The sequence below is a fragment of the Mustela lutreola genome, chromosome 8, assembly GCF_030435805.1.
Source record: "Mustela lutreola isolate mMusLut2 chromosome 8, mMusLut2.pri, whole genome shotgun sequence".
NCBI lineage: Eukaryota > Metazoa > Chordata > Mammalia > Carnivora > Mustelidae > Mustela > Mustela lutreola.
Window position 1 is genome coordinate 23,062,533 of NC_081297.1, and position 18,146 is coordinate 23,080,678.

Consider the following 18,146-nt stretch of genomic DNA (forward strand, 5'->3'; position numbering starts at 1 on the left):
GGGAAGGTACACAGATGGCAAATGAGCACATGAAAAGGTGTTCAACATCATATGTCACTAGAAAATTTCAAGGGAAAACAGCAATGAGATATCACTACACAACTACTAGCATGGCCAAAATCCAAACATTGACAACACTAAATGCTGTCAAGGATCAGGAGCAATAGGAATTCTCATTTATTACTGATGGGAATGCAAAATGGTACAATCACCTTGGAAATCTATTATAAAATTAGACATATTCTTATCATATGACTCAATGATTACACTCTTTGGTATCTTCCTAAGTATACAGAAAACTTAGGTTCATACAAAAACCTGCACATGGATATTTATAGCAGCTTTATTCATAGTTGCCAAAACCTGGAAGCAACCAAGATGTTCTTGGTAGGAGAATGGATACATGCCCTGTGGTACATCCAGACAATATTATTTAGTGCTAAAAAGAAATGAGGTATGAAGCCAGGGAATAACCTGGAGGAAACTTAAAACATAGTACTAAGTGAAAGAAGCCAGTTTCAAAATGTACATATTGTATGATTTCAACTACATTATATTTGGAAAAGGCAAAAGTACAGAGATTTAAAAAAAAAAGATTAGTGGTTTCAAGGAAAGGGAGGGATGAAGAGGCAGAATACAGAGGATTTTTAGGGCGGGGAAATATTCTATATGATATTACAAGGGTCATTTGTTATTTGTCAAAACCCATGAAATATACACCACCACACATGAATCCAAATGTAAATTACAGACTTTGGGTGATAATAACATGTCAATGTAGTTTCATCTATTATCATAAATGTACCTCTGTGGTGTGGGATGCTGAGAGTGGGGGAAGGTATGCATGTATAGGTCAGATGTTATCTGGGAACTCTCTGTACTTTCTACACAATTTTGTCATGAACCTCCAACTGCTCTAAAAGAAATAAAGTTTTTTAATTAAAAGAAAATCCATTTCCCAGTACAATAACCACACTTCAAGTGTTTGATGAGACAGCCGTACGTGGGGAGTGACCACTGTTGCAGATAGTACAGACCAAAAAAAAAAAAAAAAAAAAAAGCTGATTACCTAAGTCACCAGATAAATTTTTTAAAGGTTTTATTTATTTGAGAGAGAGAGAGAGCACGATATGGGGAGGGACAGAAGGAGAAGCCAACTCCCCACTGAGCAGGGAGCTCAAAGCAGGGCTCAGTCCCAGGACCTGAGACCATGATCTGAGCCAAAGTCAGATGCTTAACTGACCATAATAAACCTATCTACCATCCAGGCACCCCTGTCACTAGATAAATTAAAGAAACACTCTTAGAAGGAAGTATAGGCCCACTGGGAAAAGAATTATAATGGCTATGGATCATTTTATATTTCTGCTGTTCTACCCACACATTCTTATTAATCTAAAAATAGAAAAAAAGGAAAAGAAGGAAAAACTAAAGCATATTTTGAGTTACTGGACTATTTAGTGGCTTAGGTCAAACTAGATAGTGTCATTTCAAAGTCTTCTATTTATACTCAGGACAGAAGGATTTTTTTTTTGCCAAATATTTTCCACAGTCTTATACCACTACTATATCTAGGTTTTTTTTCAAATGATCATTATTGCTACAAAGAGGCACTGGAACATCTGTATATCGTCAAATGCATGAGGAAAAAAAATGATCTTTGCATATTCACTCATCCGCATATTTATAATGTGAATAAGGCAAGCAATTTTTCTTTTGATCTTGAAGAGTTTTTTTTTTTGTTACTTTCTTTTGATTTTGAAGGGTTATTTGGTAATTATTAATTAATAAAATGTTATCTAGAAATGATTACAAAGAGACGTGTAGGAGTTCTTCCATTAAATAGATAGGTAGATAGGTTTATTATGGTTCTTAATGACACCCACAAGTTCACCCAGTGTTTGCAAAACTAAACACTCAGTCGATATGATCCTTTATACATACTCTGTCTCCAAGAAAATTTTCTGAGGAAGTCATCCATGAGATCACAACTTGCTGAAAAATTGATAAATTAGAAAGGCTGTTGGCCTTTATATACCCAATAAAAATAGATAGACTGATTTTTGTTTGTCTTTCTTCTCTCTTCTGTCAGCTGACCAACTTACTTGTTTTAGTAAGTATTCAACCACAGAAACAATCACATGACCTTTTTGTTTTTCTCCCAGGTTGTTGACAGCATTCAGCCATATATAAGCTATTTCTTCATAGCAGTGATCATCTCATGCATTCAATAACCATTAGATGAACTGAATTGTAAACAACCTATGTTAGTCCTAATGAGTAAACAAGATTGTATCTGGCATTCACTCTCATGGACTTCATAAGTTTGACAAGGAAGTTGCTCTACTAAAGGAAAAATCATGTAAGGATCAAATTTGTCATACAGTCTTCAATAAGAATTTAACATCCTCCCTTCTAACTTTCAGAAAAAAAATGAAGATTTCTTCTATTTACATATTCTCATCAATGCATGTTTACCTATTCATATAACAATAATTGAGGAAAAAGAGAAAAACATGGATAAAATTGAGGCAGATTTCTGTTTCTAGTGAGTTAAAAAAAAAAAGAACAAGAGAAATGACCTCATGTGATTAATGATGGATATCTTCTGACTTATAAATGTCTTTATTTAAAAAACTGTATTCACTATAGTATTATATTTAAAAATTTCTGATTATAGGGGCACCTGGGTGGTTCAGTGGGTTGAGCCTCTGCTTTCAGTTCAGGTCATGATCTCAGGGTCCTGGGATCCAGCACTGCATTGGGCTCTCTGCTCAGCAGGCAGCCTGCTTCCCCCTCTCTTTCCGTCTACTTGTGATCTCTCTCTGTGTGCCAAATAAATGAATAAATAAATAAATAAAATCTTTAAAAAATTACTGCTTATAAAACATGTCCTTCTGATAAATAAAACTTTGTTACACAGTGCCAATACCTTTTTTATTTCTGAGATGTTAAAACATGATTAAAAATTTAGCAGTTGTATGATACACATCAGCACAAAAATCTGTTGTGTTTCTATCAAAAATAACGAACACTTTGAGAAGGAAGGATATTAAGACAACTATTTCATCTGCAATAACATCAAAAAGAATAAAATAGTTACAAATTAACTTAATCAAAAAGGTATAAATAAAGGGAAATACATCCCATGTTCATGGATTAGAAGACTTAATATTGTTTGGATAGCAATACTAGGTAAAGTGATCTACACATTTATTACAATTCCTATCAAATTCTTAATGATTTTTTTACAGAAATGGAAAAATCTATCTTAAAATTAATTTTAAAAAATCTTAAGGGACCCTCAATGGCCAAAACAATCTTGAAAAAGAACAAAGTTCAAGGTCTCACATCTTCTGGTTTCAAAATTAATCACAAAACTACAATAATTAAGAGTGTGGTCCTGGCATAAAGACAGACATACAGACCAATGGAATACAATAAAGAGCCCAGAAATGAGTTCTTGCAAATACAGGCAATTGATTTTGACAAGACTGCTGAGAGACAATCCAGTAAAGGAAAGAACAGCCCTTCAATGTAAGGAATTGGAAACCTGGGTATCCACATATAAGAGAATGAAATTGGATTCTTACCTTGTACCATATACAAAAATTCACTCAATATGGATCAAAGCCCTAAATCTAAGACCTAAAACTATAAAACCTTTAGAAGGAAACGTGCAGAAATCTCCATAACATTGGATTTGGCAATGATTTCTTGGATATGTCATTAGAAGTTTAGGGAAGAAAATATTAGAAAAAATAGCTTAAATTTGATTTTACCAACACGAAAAACTTTCATGCATCCAAGGACATTATAAACAGAGTGAAAAGGCAACACATGGAATAGGAGGAAGTTATCTGTGAATCACACATCCACTAAGAGGTTAATATCTAAAATAAGTAAAGAACTCCTACAACTCACACTCACACAAAAATCTAAACAAAATGATCAAAGGACTTGAATACATGTTTTTTCAAAAGAAAATACAAAAATGGCCAACAAGTACATGAATTGATTCTAAAGAACATCGCTACTCATTCAGGAAATACAAATGAAAACAATGAGATACCACTTTGCATCCACTGGTATGGTTATTTTAAAAATGACAGAATACAATAAGTGTTGCTGAAGTTACAGAGATACTGGGAGGGTAAAATGATGCAGTCACTATGGAAAACAAATAATTAAAGTTAGAATTACCATATGATTCAGCAACTCCGCTTCTGGATATATACATCAAAGAATTGAAAGCAGGGACTTCAAGATCTATTTGTACACCCACATTCACAGCAGCATTAGTCACAGTAGCCAAGAAAGCAACTCAATGTCCATTGATGGAAAAAGGCATAAGCCAAATGTTGTGTGAACATACAATAGAATATTGTTCAGCATTAAAAAGGAGAGAAATTCTGACACATGCTGACAACAATCAACCTTGACGATCTCATGCTGAGTAAAATAAACCAGTCACAAAAAGCCCAATACTGTATGAATCCAATCAAATGAGGTACCTAGAATAGTCCAATTCATAGAGACAGAAAGTCAACAGGTGGTTGCTAGAGAATAGGGGCAGAGATAATCAGGTGTTAGTGTTTGTTTAATGGGTATGGAGTTTCAGCTTGGGAAGGCGAAAAGAGGTTGTACTACAATGTGAATATACTTAACAGAATTCTGAGAGACCTTTCCTCTCCCTGTACTCTGCCATGTGAGGACACAGCAGGACAGACATGCGCAAACCAGGAAGCTGGTCCTCACCAGATACCAAATCTGCCAGCACCCAGGATCTTGGATTTCCCAGCTTCCAGAACTGTGAGAAGAAATGTTTGTTCAAGCCACCCAGTCTAGGGTTTTTTGTTGTTTTTTTTTTAATTATAGCAGCCCAAACGGATCAAGAAATTAACTCATAAAATAATCCATTTTTAGAGGATTAGAATCCTTTTTTTTTTTTTCATAGTCTACAGTGTGGACTACTTTGAATTTCTTTATGATTGTCGGCCATTACATGATGGAGGGAAGTCTATGTCTCCTTTCCTTGAAGGAATCTGGCTGATTCCCTGGCTGCAGGTTGGCTGGGGAAGGTTGCCTCTCCACAGAAAGAGGTTTTACCAACTATAAAATCTCAGAAAGGCTCTGCTGGATTTCTCTTTCTTCAATATTCTAGAAGGTGAAATTTTTCTTTGGAATATTTGCTGAAAAATATTTTATCAATTCTTGCCTCTAACAATCTCCTAAGACTTAAATTCAATACAAGTTTAGGAATGGTTTCCAACCTAATCTACCCTTTTGTCTATGATATATTTTCTCTTTTGTTTTATTAAATTCATTTTCTCTGTCATTTCTTTTGACATCAATGTAAAGGAGGTTAGAAGTATGTTCTGTTTTGTAGGCAGAAGACATGAACCATCATTTTTCTGAAGAAGACATCCAGATGGCCAACAAACACATGAAAAGATGTTCAATGCCACTAACTACCAGGGAAATGCAAATCAAAACCACAGTGAGGTATCATCTCACACCTGTCAGAATGACTAAAATAAAAAACACAAGAAACAACAATTGTTGGTAAGGATGTGAAGAAAAAGAATCCCTTGTGATGGTAGAAATGCAAACTATGGCAGCCACTATGAAAGACAGTATGGAAATTCCTCAAAAATTTAAAAATAGAATGACCATATGATCCAGTAATTCCACTCCTGGGTATTTACCCAAAGAATATGAAAACACTAATTTGAAAAGATATATGCACCCCTATGTTTATTGCAGTATTATTTACAACTCGTCCATCCAAAGATGAATGGATAAAGAAGATGTGGTATATGCATACAATGGAATATCACTCAGCCATAGAACAGATGAAATCTTGCCATTTCCAGCACCATGGATGGATTGTGGAGGGTATAATGCTGAGTGAAATAAATCAGCCAAAGACAAATACCATATGATTTCACTCATATGTGACATTTAAGAAACAAAGCAAATGAACAACAACAAAAAAAGAGAGAGACAAAGAGAAAACCAGACTCTGAAACAGAGAGAACAAACCAACAGTTACTGGAGGGGATGGGTGAAATAGGCAAGGGGAATTAAAAATCACACTTATCAAGGTGAGCACTGGGTGACATGCAGAATTGTTAAATCACTCTATTGTATGTTGGAAACTGATAGAACATTGTATGTTCATTTTAACAGAATTAAAAATTCCATGGTGTGTAAAAGCAGCTGTGGAATAATAATATTGTTTTGAAATAAAATTCACAAATTCTATATGACAAAAAAGAGAAGTGCCTTTGATTTCAGCATCATATTTGATTACTAATAGTAACACCCTGAACACAGATCACCATGTTGACGCCACAATATCCTAAAATTGGAGATTTGTTCCCACTGACACACGTCCTGTTTCCAATTCAAGTCTTTTTAAATTAGTAGCTCTCTTCACAAAACAACTTAATACAGCAGTTTTAATTTTCTTTTGCAAGCAAGAAAGCAAGGTCTACAGCTTTCACAGGGTTCACCCAGGTGAAAGTACCAAAGACGGGGCTTATCTTAAGGTTATTTTTAAAAATTCAACATTAGGTATTTTCTTTAAAAATTCAAACACAGGGATGTCTGGGGTGCTCAGTGGGTGAAGTACCTGCCTTCAGCTCAGTTCATAATCCCAGGGTCCTGGAATCAAGACCCACATTGGGCTCTCGGCTCAGCAGGGAGCTTTCTTCTCCCCTTGCCTGTCGCTCTCCCCACTTGTATTCTATCTCTCTGTCAAATAATTTTCAAAATATTTTTTTTTTAATTCAAACACAGGATACTATAGACTTCTAATTTCCCGATCTTGCCTTCCTAAGGGAATTTATGAAGCAGTTTACGTTAGAAAATAAATCTCCTCCTTCAAAAACTGACTTGTAAGACAAAGACCACATATAATTCAGAGAGACAAATATATTACCTCTTTTAACCTCTATTTAATAGTTCACGTCTCCATTTTTTTTCCTTAGGGGAAGTGATTCTGTTAGACAAATTCTTGTATATTGTATAGCTCAGAAAAGAGAGTCAATGGTTGTCTCTCGTATTTTCTTAAGAAATGGATTACTTTGGAAGATGTATTTACATGCCGAGAGTCTGGCTAGAAGCAAAAAAAAAAAAAAAAATACAAGGGGCAGAAAAATACAAATGTTTCTGGTGGTCAATTTTTTAAAATCACAGAGCACAACATTTATCAAAATTGGGTTTATCAGTCATTTTCTCAGTAGAAAATCTCTAAGCATAGCGTTTGACTAATTTATAGAGAAAGAGAATAAAAATCTTTCAAAATTGTTGATAAGAATGATTCATACTTCTTGCTTTTGTGAAGTAATTGTGCATATTAAATCATGTGCATATTAATTCATGTTAATTTTGCTGCCTGAAATTGTTTTCAAATTCTTTCATTTTTTCTATAGAAGAAGAGCATTTTAAATAATGTGAGTTGCACTCTTTGATTTGAAGTATAATATTTGTTGAAAGCAAATATGTATATTAAGGTTATTTTATATGTCTTTCAAATAAAATGTCTCCTTTTATGGATGCATATTTTTTTAAAGGATATCACACCTAGGTATTGTCAAACTTCAAAGAAGAGGTAGCTTACTAGTTTTGGGGAGGGAAAAAAGGTTTTTTTACTGGAACCAACTTGGAGACTTTACCAGAACAAACTTGGTGATGATTGACTGAATTGCATTGGACGTATCTAGCTTTCTCTGAGAAAGCACGAGTCCATCAAAATCAATAAATTGAAAATAAACAATAACCGAGAAATGCAAATAGGATCAATATCCTAAAAGCAGAGAATTCTATTTTAGTTTAATTCTGTAGTCATGCGGTTAGGAAAAACTGAGAAGCCTCACTAGAAATTCAGCTGTTTTGTCAATTTATGTTATTTTCGCCCAATTCACTATCCAGAAGCTATTAAATTCACTGAATTAAAATAAACATCGAGAAGCCAATGCATGTTCATCATCTGACTGCTGATAATCCTTTTTATACACAGATCTTACTTTTGTGTGTGTGGATTTATTTTCAAAGCAGAGGATCTTAAGTTCGGAATCCAAATACTCTTACCCTGCCTTTCGCTCAAGGAACATTATTTGGACATTGGAAAATGGTCCAGGCAAAAGTCTGGCTGTGCTACTACTTCAAGGAGACCCTTCTTAGAGGGAACAGATACGTGAGATACTCTGACTGCCCCTCAACCTTGTAGTTTCCTCTCCCTATTACGTAAATGAAATCGAGATGGAAGGAACATCTGTAATCATCTGGAAGAGGAAGAGATATTTTAAAAGAGCATCCCTTCGAATGAACAAACCAACAAAAAAGCAGAGAGGGGAGAGAAAGAGATCCAGAAGAACTACGTAGTCAGGGAGACTGGTTGAGGAGGGGGCTGGAAAGAAGGTCTATTCTCAACTAGATGGCCTTGACGTCCGTGGAGGGGCAGCTGAATTTTGTTTCATTTTGTTTGGGCATGAACTGGTGAACTCAGCGCTCTCCCTTCTCTACGACCTACCTCTCAGAGTTATAGCTTCTGCACTATCAGCATGGGTGCTATTCATGTACTGGGGTCCTGGGCAGCTGTCCAGTTCTACCAATTCTAGGGACATCTCTAATTCTATCTGTGGTGACAGCCCCTTGAGGTTTCTATGGGCTCGTTGTTATGGAAACAGTTTTGCAGGATCTAAAACCTTAGGAAAAATGCCTAAAGGTCTGAAACTTGTCTCTGATCCAAAGTAAACGTTCCCTTGCCATAACCTCTTCTGTTCCTTAAAATGAGTTAATTTATTCTTTAAGTAATAAATCACATTTATTAAAAATAAAGTCTCTCCTACCCAAACTTCTGAAAAATAATACTTCCAGGGCCTGTCCCTTCTAGTTTAGAAAGTTTGTAAACTTAGGGAAGGTGAATATGAGAAATCCTCTGGACTCCTTTAGTTCTGAGAATTTTCTTAGAAGGAACTTGCAGTTAGTAAGCAGAATGAGACTGTCCTATGTAGCGGTCTCTGGTCCCAAACACATCTAAACCAGGGTTAGTAGTTAGGGAGGAGTAGTAGGGATATGTTCATTTTCTCTGGCTGCTGTTAACAAATTACCATTTTTCTAGTGGCTTAAAACAATATAATCTGTTATCTAATAGTTCGAGAGGTCAGAAATCCAGCAAGGGTCCCACGAGGCTAAAATCAACGCTTCAGCAGAGCTGGGTTTCTTTTGGAGGTTCCTGGGGAGAATCTGTTTCCTTGCCTTTTCCATCTTCTAGAGGTGGCTGCGGTTCTTTGACTCTTGACCCCTCTCCTCCATCACGTCAGTCAGAGAACCAAATCTTTCTGACCCTTCTTCCGCCATCACATCTCTTTCTGACTATAGCTGGAGAAGGTTTCCCATTTTTAAGGGCTCATGGGATTAGAACGTGGCCACTCACATAATCCAGGCTAATCTCCCCATCTCACAGTCCTAAACCTTGATCACATCCTCAAAGTCTCTTTTGATATGTAAGATGACATAGTCACAGGTCCCCAAGAAGAGGACAGGGATATCTTGGCGAGGGGAGCATTCTCTACAGAACACGTCTCATGAAATCTTTGTAGCAAACATGGGAGTACAGAAAAGATACCAAGCCAATAGATCCAGCTATTAAATACAATTTGGAGGAAGTAGATAGACAAGATAAATGGATTCTAATCTATTAATTCCAGGCATTTTGTTTTGTTTTGTTTTTTAAAGATTTTTATTTATTTATTTAACAGACAGAGATCACAAGTAGGCAGAGAAGCGGTCAGAAAGAGAGGAGGAAGCAGGCTCCCAGCGGAGCAGAGAGCCCGATGCGGGCCTCGATCCCAGGACCCTGGGATCAGACCTGAGCTGAAGGCAGAGGCTTTAACCCACTGAGCCACCCAGGCGCCCAATTCCAGGCATTGTTAACTGTATCAGACATTTCTGTTACATGACACTTCAAACACTCTATCAAGACCTCACCCCTGGGGCGTCTGAGCGGCTCAGTGGATTAAAGCCTCTGCCTTCGGCACAGGTCATGATGGCAGGGTCCTGGGATCAAGCCCCACATCAGGCTCTCTGCTGCAGAGAGCCTGCTTCCTCCTCTCTCTCTCTGCCTACCTCTCTGCCTACTTATGGTCTCCATCTATGTCAAATAAATAAATAACATCTTACCAAAAAAAAAAAAAAAAAAAAAGACCTCAACCCTTATTTTCCATTGGCAGGGGAAGACAAAGCAATGGTCAGGATATTCTGTGCAAATAGTAAGCAGAAAAGCAGATGTGCCTCTACTCTATTCCATTTGTCGATGACATACAAAGGAAGCTTCAAGACAAAGTTTTCTCAGGGGTAAAGAGGAATCCTTCTGCATGATAGAAGTATCAATTCAATCAAGAGGACAGGACAGCCCTAAATATGCATGCCTCTACTGACAGAGCTTATATTGCATGAAGCAAAATTAACAAAACCAAGAAAGAAACAAGTAAACCCACAAACATAGGTGTATATTTCAGCATCACTCCTTCATAATTAACAGATCACGTGGAGAAAAAGATCAGTATGGAATGTGAAAATACAACTAAAACCATCGAGCAGCCTGACTTAATGGAGATTCACAGAACTTTACACCCAAGAAATGCAGCATTCACAGACTTTCCAAACACGCAGGAGGGCATTTGCCAAGATGGACCACACCCTGCACCATAGAACAGCCTTAAAATATTTGGAAGGACTAAAATAATACAGAGTATATTCTCTGACAATGAAGAAATTAAAATAACTAAGAGCTACCTAGAAATGTTACAAACTGAGCAATTAGGCACCCTCCTTCCACAAGAAAAAAGTTACATGAGACATTTAAAGACATTTCAGAGGGATCCGTGTTGAACACACAACAGATTAAAATTCATGGGATCCAGCAAAGTAGTGCTGAGAAGGAAGTTTATAGCTTTCAGTGATTGGATTAGAAAAGAAGGAAAGATTTAAAAATCAATGATATGTCATTCCACTTCACAAAGGAAGAAAATAAGCAGAAAATTAATGCAAAGTGAAGAGAGAAGGGAATCATAGAGATGGTAGAAACGAGAGAAAATCATGAAACAATGGTACACCATCTTTGCCAGCTCTTCCTTTGGTAGAATTTGTGCTTCCTGTTCCTGCAAAGTTAAACACTGTCCAATCACGGTCTATTGTTTTTGAAAATACACACCAAGGAACATTTCCATTGAACTTGAACCTTTAAGTACATTTGTGCTCCTCCTGTCAACTGGCCAGGACAAAGCAGACCCCTCAGGGAAGACCTGGTTTCCCTTTTAGGGGAGAAATCTGGGTCTGCCAAAATGTGGCCTGAAGGTGAGGAGAATCAAAGTTGGATGCTACAGGACAGAGATGGTGGAATATCAAATATTGCCTCAAGACCACCGGGTTTGGAGCGTGTTCCACTAACTATTATGCATTGAGTCTTTTCCTGAGTTTTTGGTTGGCTCCTGTCCTTGAAGGAGCTCCTCGTATTCTCCACCTGCGACAACCAACCACTGCTGCAGAGACCATTTCCAAAGGCGTGTTGATGAGCTTTGCACAGAAGTTTGCTTCAGCCCACACTGTATTCCTCCTTCTCTGGCCTTGGGCTTCTCTGTGGGACTGCGGTGGGAAGTCCCTTGGCGCTCCAGCATGTGTAACCTGAAAGGGGTGTGTGTGTGTGTGTTGGGGGGGTATGTTTGTGGCGCTAACTCTGAACAACAGGGATGGGAACCTTCCACCAGAAGGTCCTGTGTGGTGGATCCCCCATTGAGGAGATCGACTTAACAAAGACACACCGTTTTCTTGATTTTTCATCATTTTCTGCCCCCTTCCACCTGCCCTCCATTCTTGCCCCTGGGATCACCCCCAGGGCGAACTGCCTTCACATACGCCTTTGTCTTAGCCTCTGCTTGGGACAAATCCATCATAGCACACTGATCTTTATAAGAGAATGAATTTCCTCTGCCACCCAGGCCTCCTTCATTCTTAACTTTCTTTAGAAACGAATCAATGCCTCTGAGAGTTAGTATGCTTGGAGAAGGCAATACCACTTTGGAGAATTCAGGCTGGCAGATTTCCCTAGTGAAGCCTTTCTGCTTTGCTGACTTCATTACTAATGGCCTTGTTTTTTGCTCCTAGTATTTTTTTTTTCTTCTTCTGGGAGTTTGAAATAACATGCCCAATTACTTTGAAACAAACAAGCAAGGCAAAAATGTAGCTAATCTTTTCACATTAGCCCTGCTCAGAAGGTGCCTGGTAACTTTCCAGCATTTAGTAAATAACCAGTGCTTGAAAGTATCCCCTGCCCCCCCCCCTTACCCTTTTGTTACTGTTATTTATTTTCTTCGCTGTTTTACAGAGTCTTGAAGACTTGTTTTCTTCCCTTTCAATGACAAAAGACTATTTTCTCTGGCAGAGCCCCAGAGCACAGCAACAGTTAAAGTTGCTGCTTTGTGAAAGACTCCCATTTATTTAGAAGTTACTCCAAAGGCCGTGAGAGCAAGCGACCTGGATTATAGGAAGTAGCCCCAGGAAACTCAAGAGTATTTTCTTTCCTGTCTTTTTGCCAGGATGCCAGTTTTTCCTTAACCAATAGTAATTTACAGCAAGGTCAAGATTCATTCTAGATGGAATCTCATAGGATGTCTGCCACATTTCGTACAAGCAATTGCTTTCGCTTACAAAGCCAGGGGGAGAAACACTGAGGGGAAAATGACGTATTTAGCTTAGGGTTCTCCCTGGCAAATGGTTCTTGATAATATCCTCAGGTCCATTTTGGTAGCTCAGACTCTCTAATAAAGAAAAAGCATTAACTAGATAAATAGACATCCATCATCATCAAAGAGAGATCCAGACTTAAAAAACAAAAAAACAAAAACAGAATACACTTCAAAAGAATACAGCAACTGCCCAGCCCCTCCCACCCCCCACAACCCTGCCAACTGAGTCATAAAGAGAAAGGAATTTGAAAGCAGAAAACTGAACATCAGGAGACTTCGGAGTGAATCGGAGGACTGACATACAGACATTTTAAACAGAAGGTAGCTCACAATTCAGTGATGAGTGACACTGTTCTTTTGAAGCCACTAGGAGAGGTTAGCAATCCAGATTGTTCAAACTGGAAGCCTCACAGAATTTTGTGAAACCGACCTTGGTTTGAGGATTCAGGTTCAGAAGAGCTGTATGGAACTTGCCCCCCCCCCAAGTATTGTCTTTACTATCAAGATTAGGAAATTCCCTGAGTATCATAAATAATATCTAAGAACATTTCTAAACATGGAAGTGCCTTTTGGTATTCACCTCAGCTCTCTGAATCTCATGAGAATTAAGAGAACAACCAAAAAGCCAAAAGTATGTAGACCAGGGTTTAAAATGGTTGTGTTAATTTCAAGAGGTCCCTCATCCAATTCTACCTCCAGAATTCACTGTTACCTGGTTGTTTCAGTAAAGGTTCCTGCCTTTCCGATTTTTTCCCTCATGAAACATTTCTCTTCACTTACTTCTGGGGCAATAGCAAGGTTCTCCCATATCACAAGACATCATTTCCTGTTACACATATGACCCTCAAAATTGCTTATTTTACTTTTCTTCTCTAGAATACATGTAATCACATATCTTACTTTCATTTGGACTGGCTTTCTACTGCTCTTCACTGTCCAATATTTCTTTCAATCATTTATATTATTTTATTTGCGTGATTCCAATGTATGAGAAAGGATAGTTATTCAGACTTTCTACCTCAACACATCCAAGTCATACCAAGTCTAATAGAAGGTGACCTTAAAAGACTGGTTTATTTTTCAGATTCCAGAATTTAAAAGGAAAAAAAAAAAAAGTAAAATTCCCAGCTTATATTCCTTCATCAGATTAGAGAGGAAGACAGGAGATAACCGAGTTCCCAGCCATGTCAGGGAGGATATCTTTAGGAAATAAATGTTGGAATGTGAGAGGCCTCTTGCTATCACCTTTCTCTTTTCACCAGCATGATAGCCCTTTGGCTAGTAAAACTGAAATAAAGATGAAATCATTATTTTAAAAAATACAGTTGGTTAATGAATTCAAACAGCTGATTAATGACAAGTTCAGTTGAACTATTGCCCAGTGCATAAACAAAATAGGTGGCTATTTTGCAGAACTTTCCATTTTTCAGCTAGAACGATAGGTATCCTATAGAAACGCAAAACCAGAGCAGAATGAACTGATGATCACCTTTTTTGGCAATTTGACAGGTTTCACTCATTCCACTTAAATTCGCTTAAAGGATGTCAATATTTTCTGTATCTCAAATTATGTTTCTTCTGCCTACAACTTTACTTTCTCGGATTACACAGAATATTTCCTTAGTCTTTTATGTTATTAAATATAGTCTTTTCTCATCTGTCCTTCCATTTTATAGCTTTGTCTCTGTTTTACATTTTCAGAGTTTAGAAACACAACACAGAAAAGCCACAGAGCTTACCATTTCCACCAAGGATAAATACAAGAACATGCCCGCAGTAACTGTTAAGATCCAGTTTTGAACACACGGATCAGCTGATACTGAGAGACCAACGTAGAGTCCTACGAAGGCGGTGAGAGCACTTAGAAAATTCATAAGGATGGCAATCTTAATAGGAAGGCCAGAGCTTAAGAGCACGGCAAAGTCTCCTGAAATTTAACGGAAAATGAAAACATAATCATTGTGTAATTGATGATCCCTTTCCTGGAGTAATGTGCTATTAGGTTGCTTCAAACTTCAGCAACTGGGACCAATTTTGCAAGGGAAGTTGACCGACCGGTCGCTAAAACATTTCTCGTATCTCTCTAGGATTCTCAGTGTACCATTAGGAAGTTACATCTCAATAGCTGTCTTCCTTTTCCTAGTCCTGAAGCTAACATCTGCCAGGAGGACCGACATATTCTTTAGTTCCTGGCACCCTGTGACCCAGATAAATGCAGAATAAAGCACTTGCTGTTGCAGAGTTTTTAAATCTTTTTGCCTGGAAACTTGCCAGACAAAATCTCCTTACGTTGGCTTTTATTATTTACTTCTGCGAGAACTCCTGTGCACAGAGAACTACTTAATAGATTTTAAAATCAGCCCAAACTGACCTTATTCTCTCCACACCTTTCCTCCTAAGAAGAATGACCTTTTGATCAGAGAGGTATAACCGGTATAACCGGTCCTACGACAGGTCTTAAAACACATTCCCTGGCCTGTCACAGACTGTCACACTCCTCTGTGGTTTTATTATAATAGCTAAAGGCAAGGCCACAGTATGTAGCACCCAGACCAGGTACATTTTAATGGATTCAGGAAGATCCTTGGATAAACTGCTCTAAGAAGGATGGGTGATGAGTTGTTGACAGGATTTTAGGCAGTAGACACTGAACACCGGGGTTAGGGTGGCCCAAAGGGGAAGTGTAGACCTGGCAGTGGGGGGCCATGAGCCAGAGTGCCCAGAGCCCCCTCTTTAGGACGTGTGTGTGCCTGGAGCCAGCCCCCCCCACCCCCCACCCCCGCTCTTTCTGGGTCTCTTTCGGAAATGTCTATTTTGCCTTCTCTTGTTTCCTGGGAGGCAGAATTTGAATTACAAGGGCTATTAAGATTATCCAGAAAAAGAGCCTTACGCGCATCTGCTAGCATTCGCCTGTCATTTCAATTTTATGCTTGGTCTTAGACATTTTATATAAATCAAGTTGATGAAACCATGGTTTGGCTTTAATTTAAATGTTATTTTATCTCATTGGCCTGTTTGCTGACATGATGGGGAAAGTTCCCCACTTAATGTTTTTCCCACATATAAGAAGCAGATTTTAAAGACTTTGCCGAAGTTCTTAAAATGAGGTTTCTCTAAATGACTTTCTCAGATTTGGAACTCTCCAGAATCCAAAACAAGTGACTTCTGGCCCTGGGGAAACATCATAAAGAGTGAATTTTATCCCAAGGTACAGAAGCTTCCCCCGACCAGTTGTTTTCTTCTTGCCATTTAAATAGATTATGAATGGAAAGTGTTCGTCTTTCAATTGTGTTGGAAAAAGACGCCTACAGACCATAGCTAGAAATACCCTCTAGCTTTCTCAACAGCCATGCTACCGTCTGACTTACCCATTTCGTGTGGAATTTCGTGACACAAGATAGCAAGTGTGGTGGTCGCTCCTGACTCAGATGAAGATGAGAAGGCCGCTCCTATCACCAGGCCATCCGCGAAATTATGCAGGCTGTCCCCAACCAGTATCATTATTGCTAACAGGCTAACGGTTTTGCCTAAAGAACCAAATAAAGTGAGAAGCGTGAACAGGGCCCTAGACACGTCACGGAACCCTTCACACACCACCAGCTCCCCCGTTTTCTCTCGACATTCTTAACATCGCGTCAAATTAAGCAACCCTGCGTTGGATCAGCTTTTCAAATGAGTCAGGACTAGAGATGCAGATATGGTAATTGACACATTCGGCTGCACGATCATTGTTTTCCTACTGGATCTGACTCGTAACGAGATAAATTATGCATGACATTCACTATTCTGTCACTTTGTTCAGCTATCCCAAAAGAAAAAATTAAAATAATGTTGTTATAACCTTCCAAAATACCACCAGTGACCTCTGCACTGGCATTTTTTGTGAAGCACTTTAAAATAATTTAAGACTCTCCCCGTAGGATGTCGTTAAAATAGAGGCTGTTTTCCAACACTCTCTCCTCTGGGTCAGACTGTCCTTGGTGTTAGATGGCTGAGTTACACTTATGCCCATTTTTTGCTCATTGAGTTTCCCTTTCTGTTTGGCACTCATGGCCTTCCCCAGGTATCTTGTTCACACCCCAGGTGTGACCAGCATAAAACCACGGACAACTCTGCTGGCCCCCAAATCAGCTTTGGAACAATTAGTCAGTGTCCTTTTCTTTCCAAAAAATAACCTTCAGGACTAGAGCTGCCAGACATCGAACAAAATAAAGAGAAGCTCTTTTTTATGGGATTCTATTACATAATATACATTATCTGATTAGTCCAGAGTTACAGAAATAATTACTATCATATTTTCAATCATAATTGGGGCCAGAGTTTTAACGGACAGAATTTCTGCTTTTGAAAACCTAAAACTGTATCTTGGCATAACCTCCTCATGGAATTGGACAACTAAGACATTCAAAAAGTACTCCTAGGATTACACGTATTTTCACAGTAAACCACCTAGCGATGCCATTTGATAAGAATAGCTCTTCAAATCCATTTCTATTGTGTAAAACTTTATTAGTTACTGTTTAATTACTGTTTAATTTAATGTACTGTTTGACCAGTGCAGGTAGTAGCTGTTGTTGCTGTTAGAAGTGAATCCAGGGGCACCTGGGTGGCTCAGTGGGTTAAGCCTCTGCCTTCATCTCAGGTCATGATCCCAGGGTCCTGGGATCGAGCCCCCGCATTGGGCTTTCTGCTCAGCAGGGGGTCCTGCTCCCCACCCCCTCTCTCTGCCTGTGTCTCTGCCTACTTGTGATCTCTCCCTAATAAATAAATAAAATCTTAAAAAAAAAAGAACTGAACCCAGTATTCTAATAATTATACACTCAGTAAAACTAGAAAGAGGATACCTCCTGGTTTCTATTATGTGGTCAAAGACTATGGGGACACTGGGCTATAATATGGTTTTCCACTTTGTCTGAACAATACAGTGCAACTCATTTCACATCCCACACCATAAACTAAGTACCCTCAGTTGAGTAAATGGCAGATAGAGCCCAGGCTATCAGCCAGGAGACAGATGTAGTAACCACTCTACAAAACATGTCCTAGGCATTTCGCTTCTGAAATTCGTTTATTTAGACCTATCCCTGTAGGATAACTTACATTCTTCTTGTGGTTTACTAATACATTTTATTCTTTATCAAAAATGAGAAAATTTCAGGTAATGGTCACATAAACACAGAATAAATATCACATGATCAAATTCAGGGAGTTCTTATTGGCATGGCCCAGAAACTCTCGGAATCTAATAATCCTACCTGGTCACTTTGCCATTCCTGCCAATTTTTCAGAAATAAAGCTCTTCTTTGTGGAAATAAAACAATTTAAAATAATACGTTTGGCAACATTGCAGCATGCAAATACATTGTGATTTCCATGTACTTTAGGGTAGTT

General features: G+C 38.3%; 1 protein-coding gene across 5 annotated transcripts in view; it reads right to left on the reverse strand.

The window, feature by feature from the left end:
- SLC39A12 (solute carrier family 39 member 12) overlaps positions 1–18,146 on the reverse strand; it is an 80,194-nt gene that overhangs the window by 11,252 nt on the left and 50,796 nt on the right. For 4 of the 5 annotated variants that reach the window (XM_059184012.1, XM_059184013.1, XM_059184016.1 and 1 more), the window contains 2 exons: positions 16,124–16,282; positions 14,495–14,682 (listed from right to left, as the gene is read on the reverse strand). In XM_059184012.1, coding sequence (XP_059039995.1) covers positions 14,495–14,682; positions 16,124–16,282 — 347 coding nt within the window. Of the gene's footprint in view, positions 1–2,701; positions 2,826–14,494; positions 14,683–16,123; positions 16,283–18,146 lie in introns of those variants that run through there. The other variant, XM_059184014.1, reaches the window with a different exon arrangement.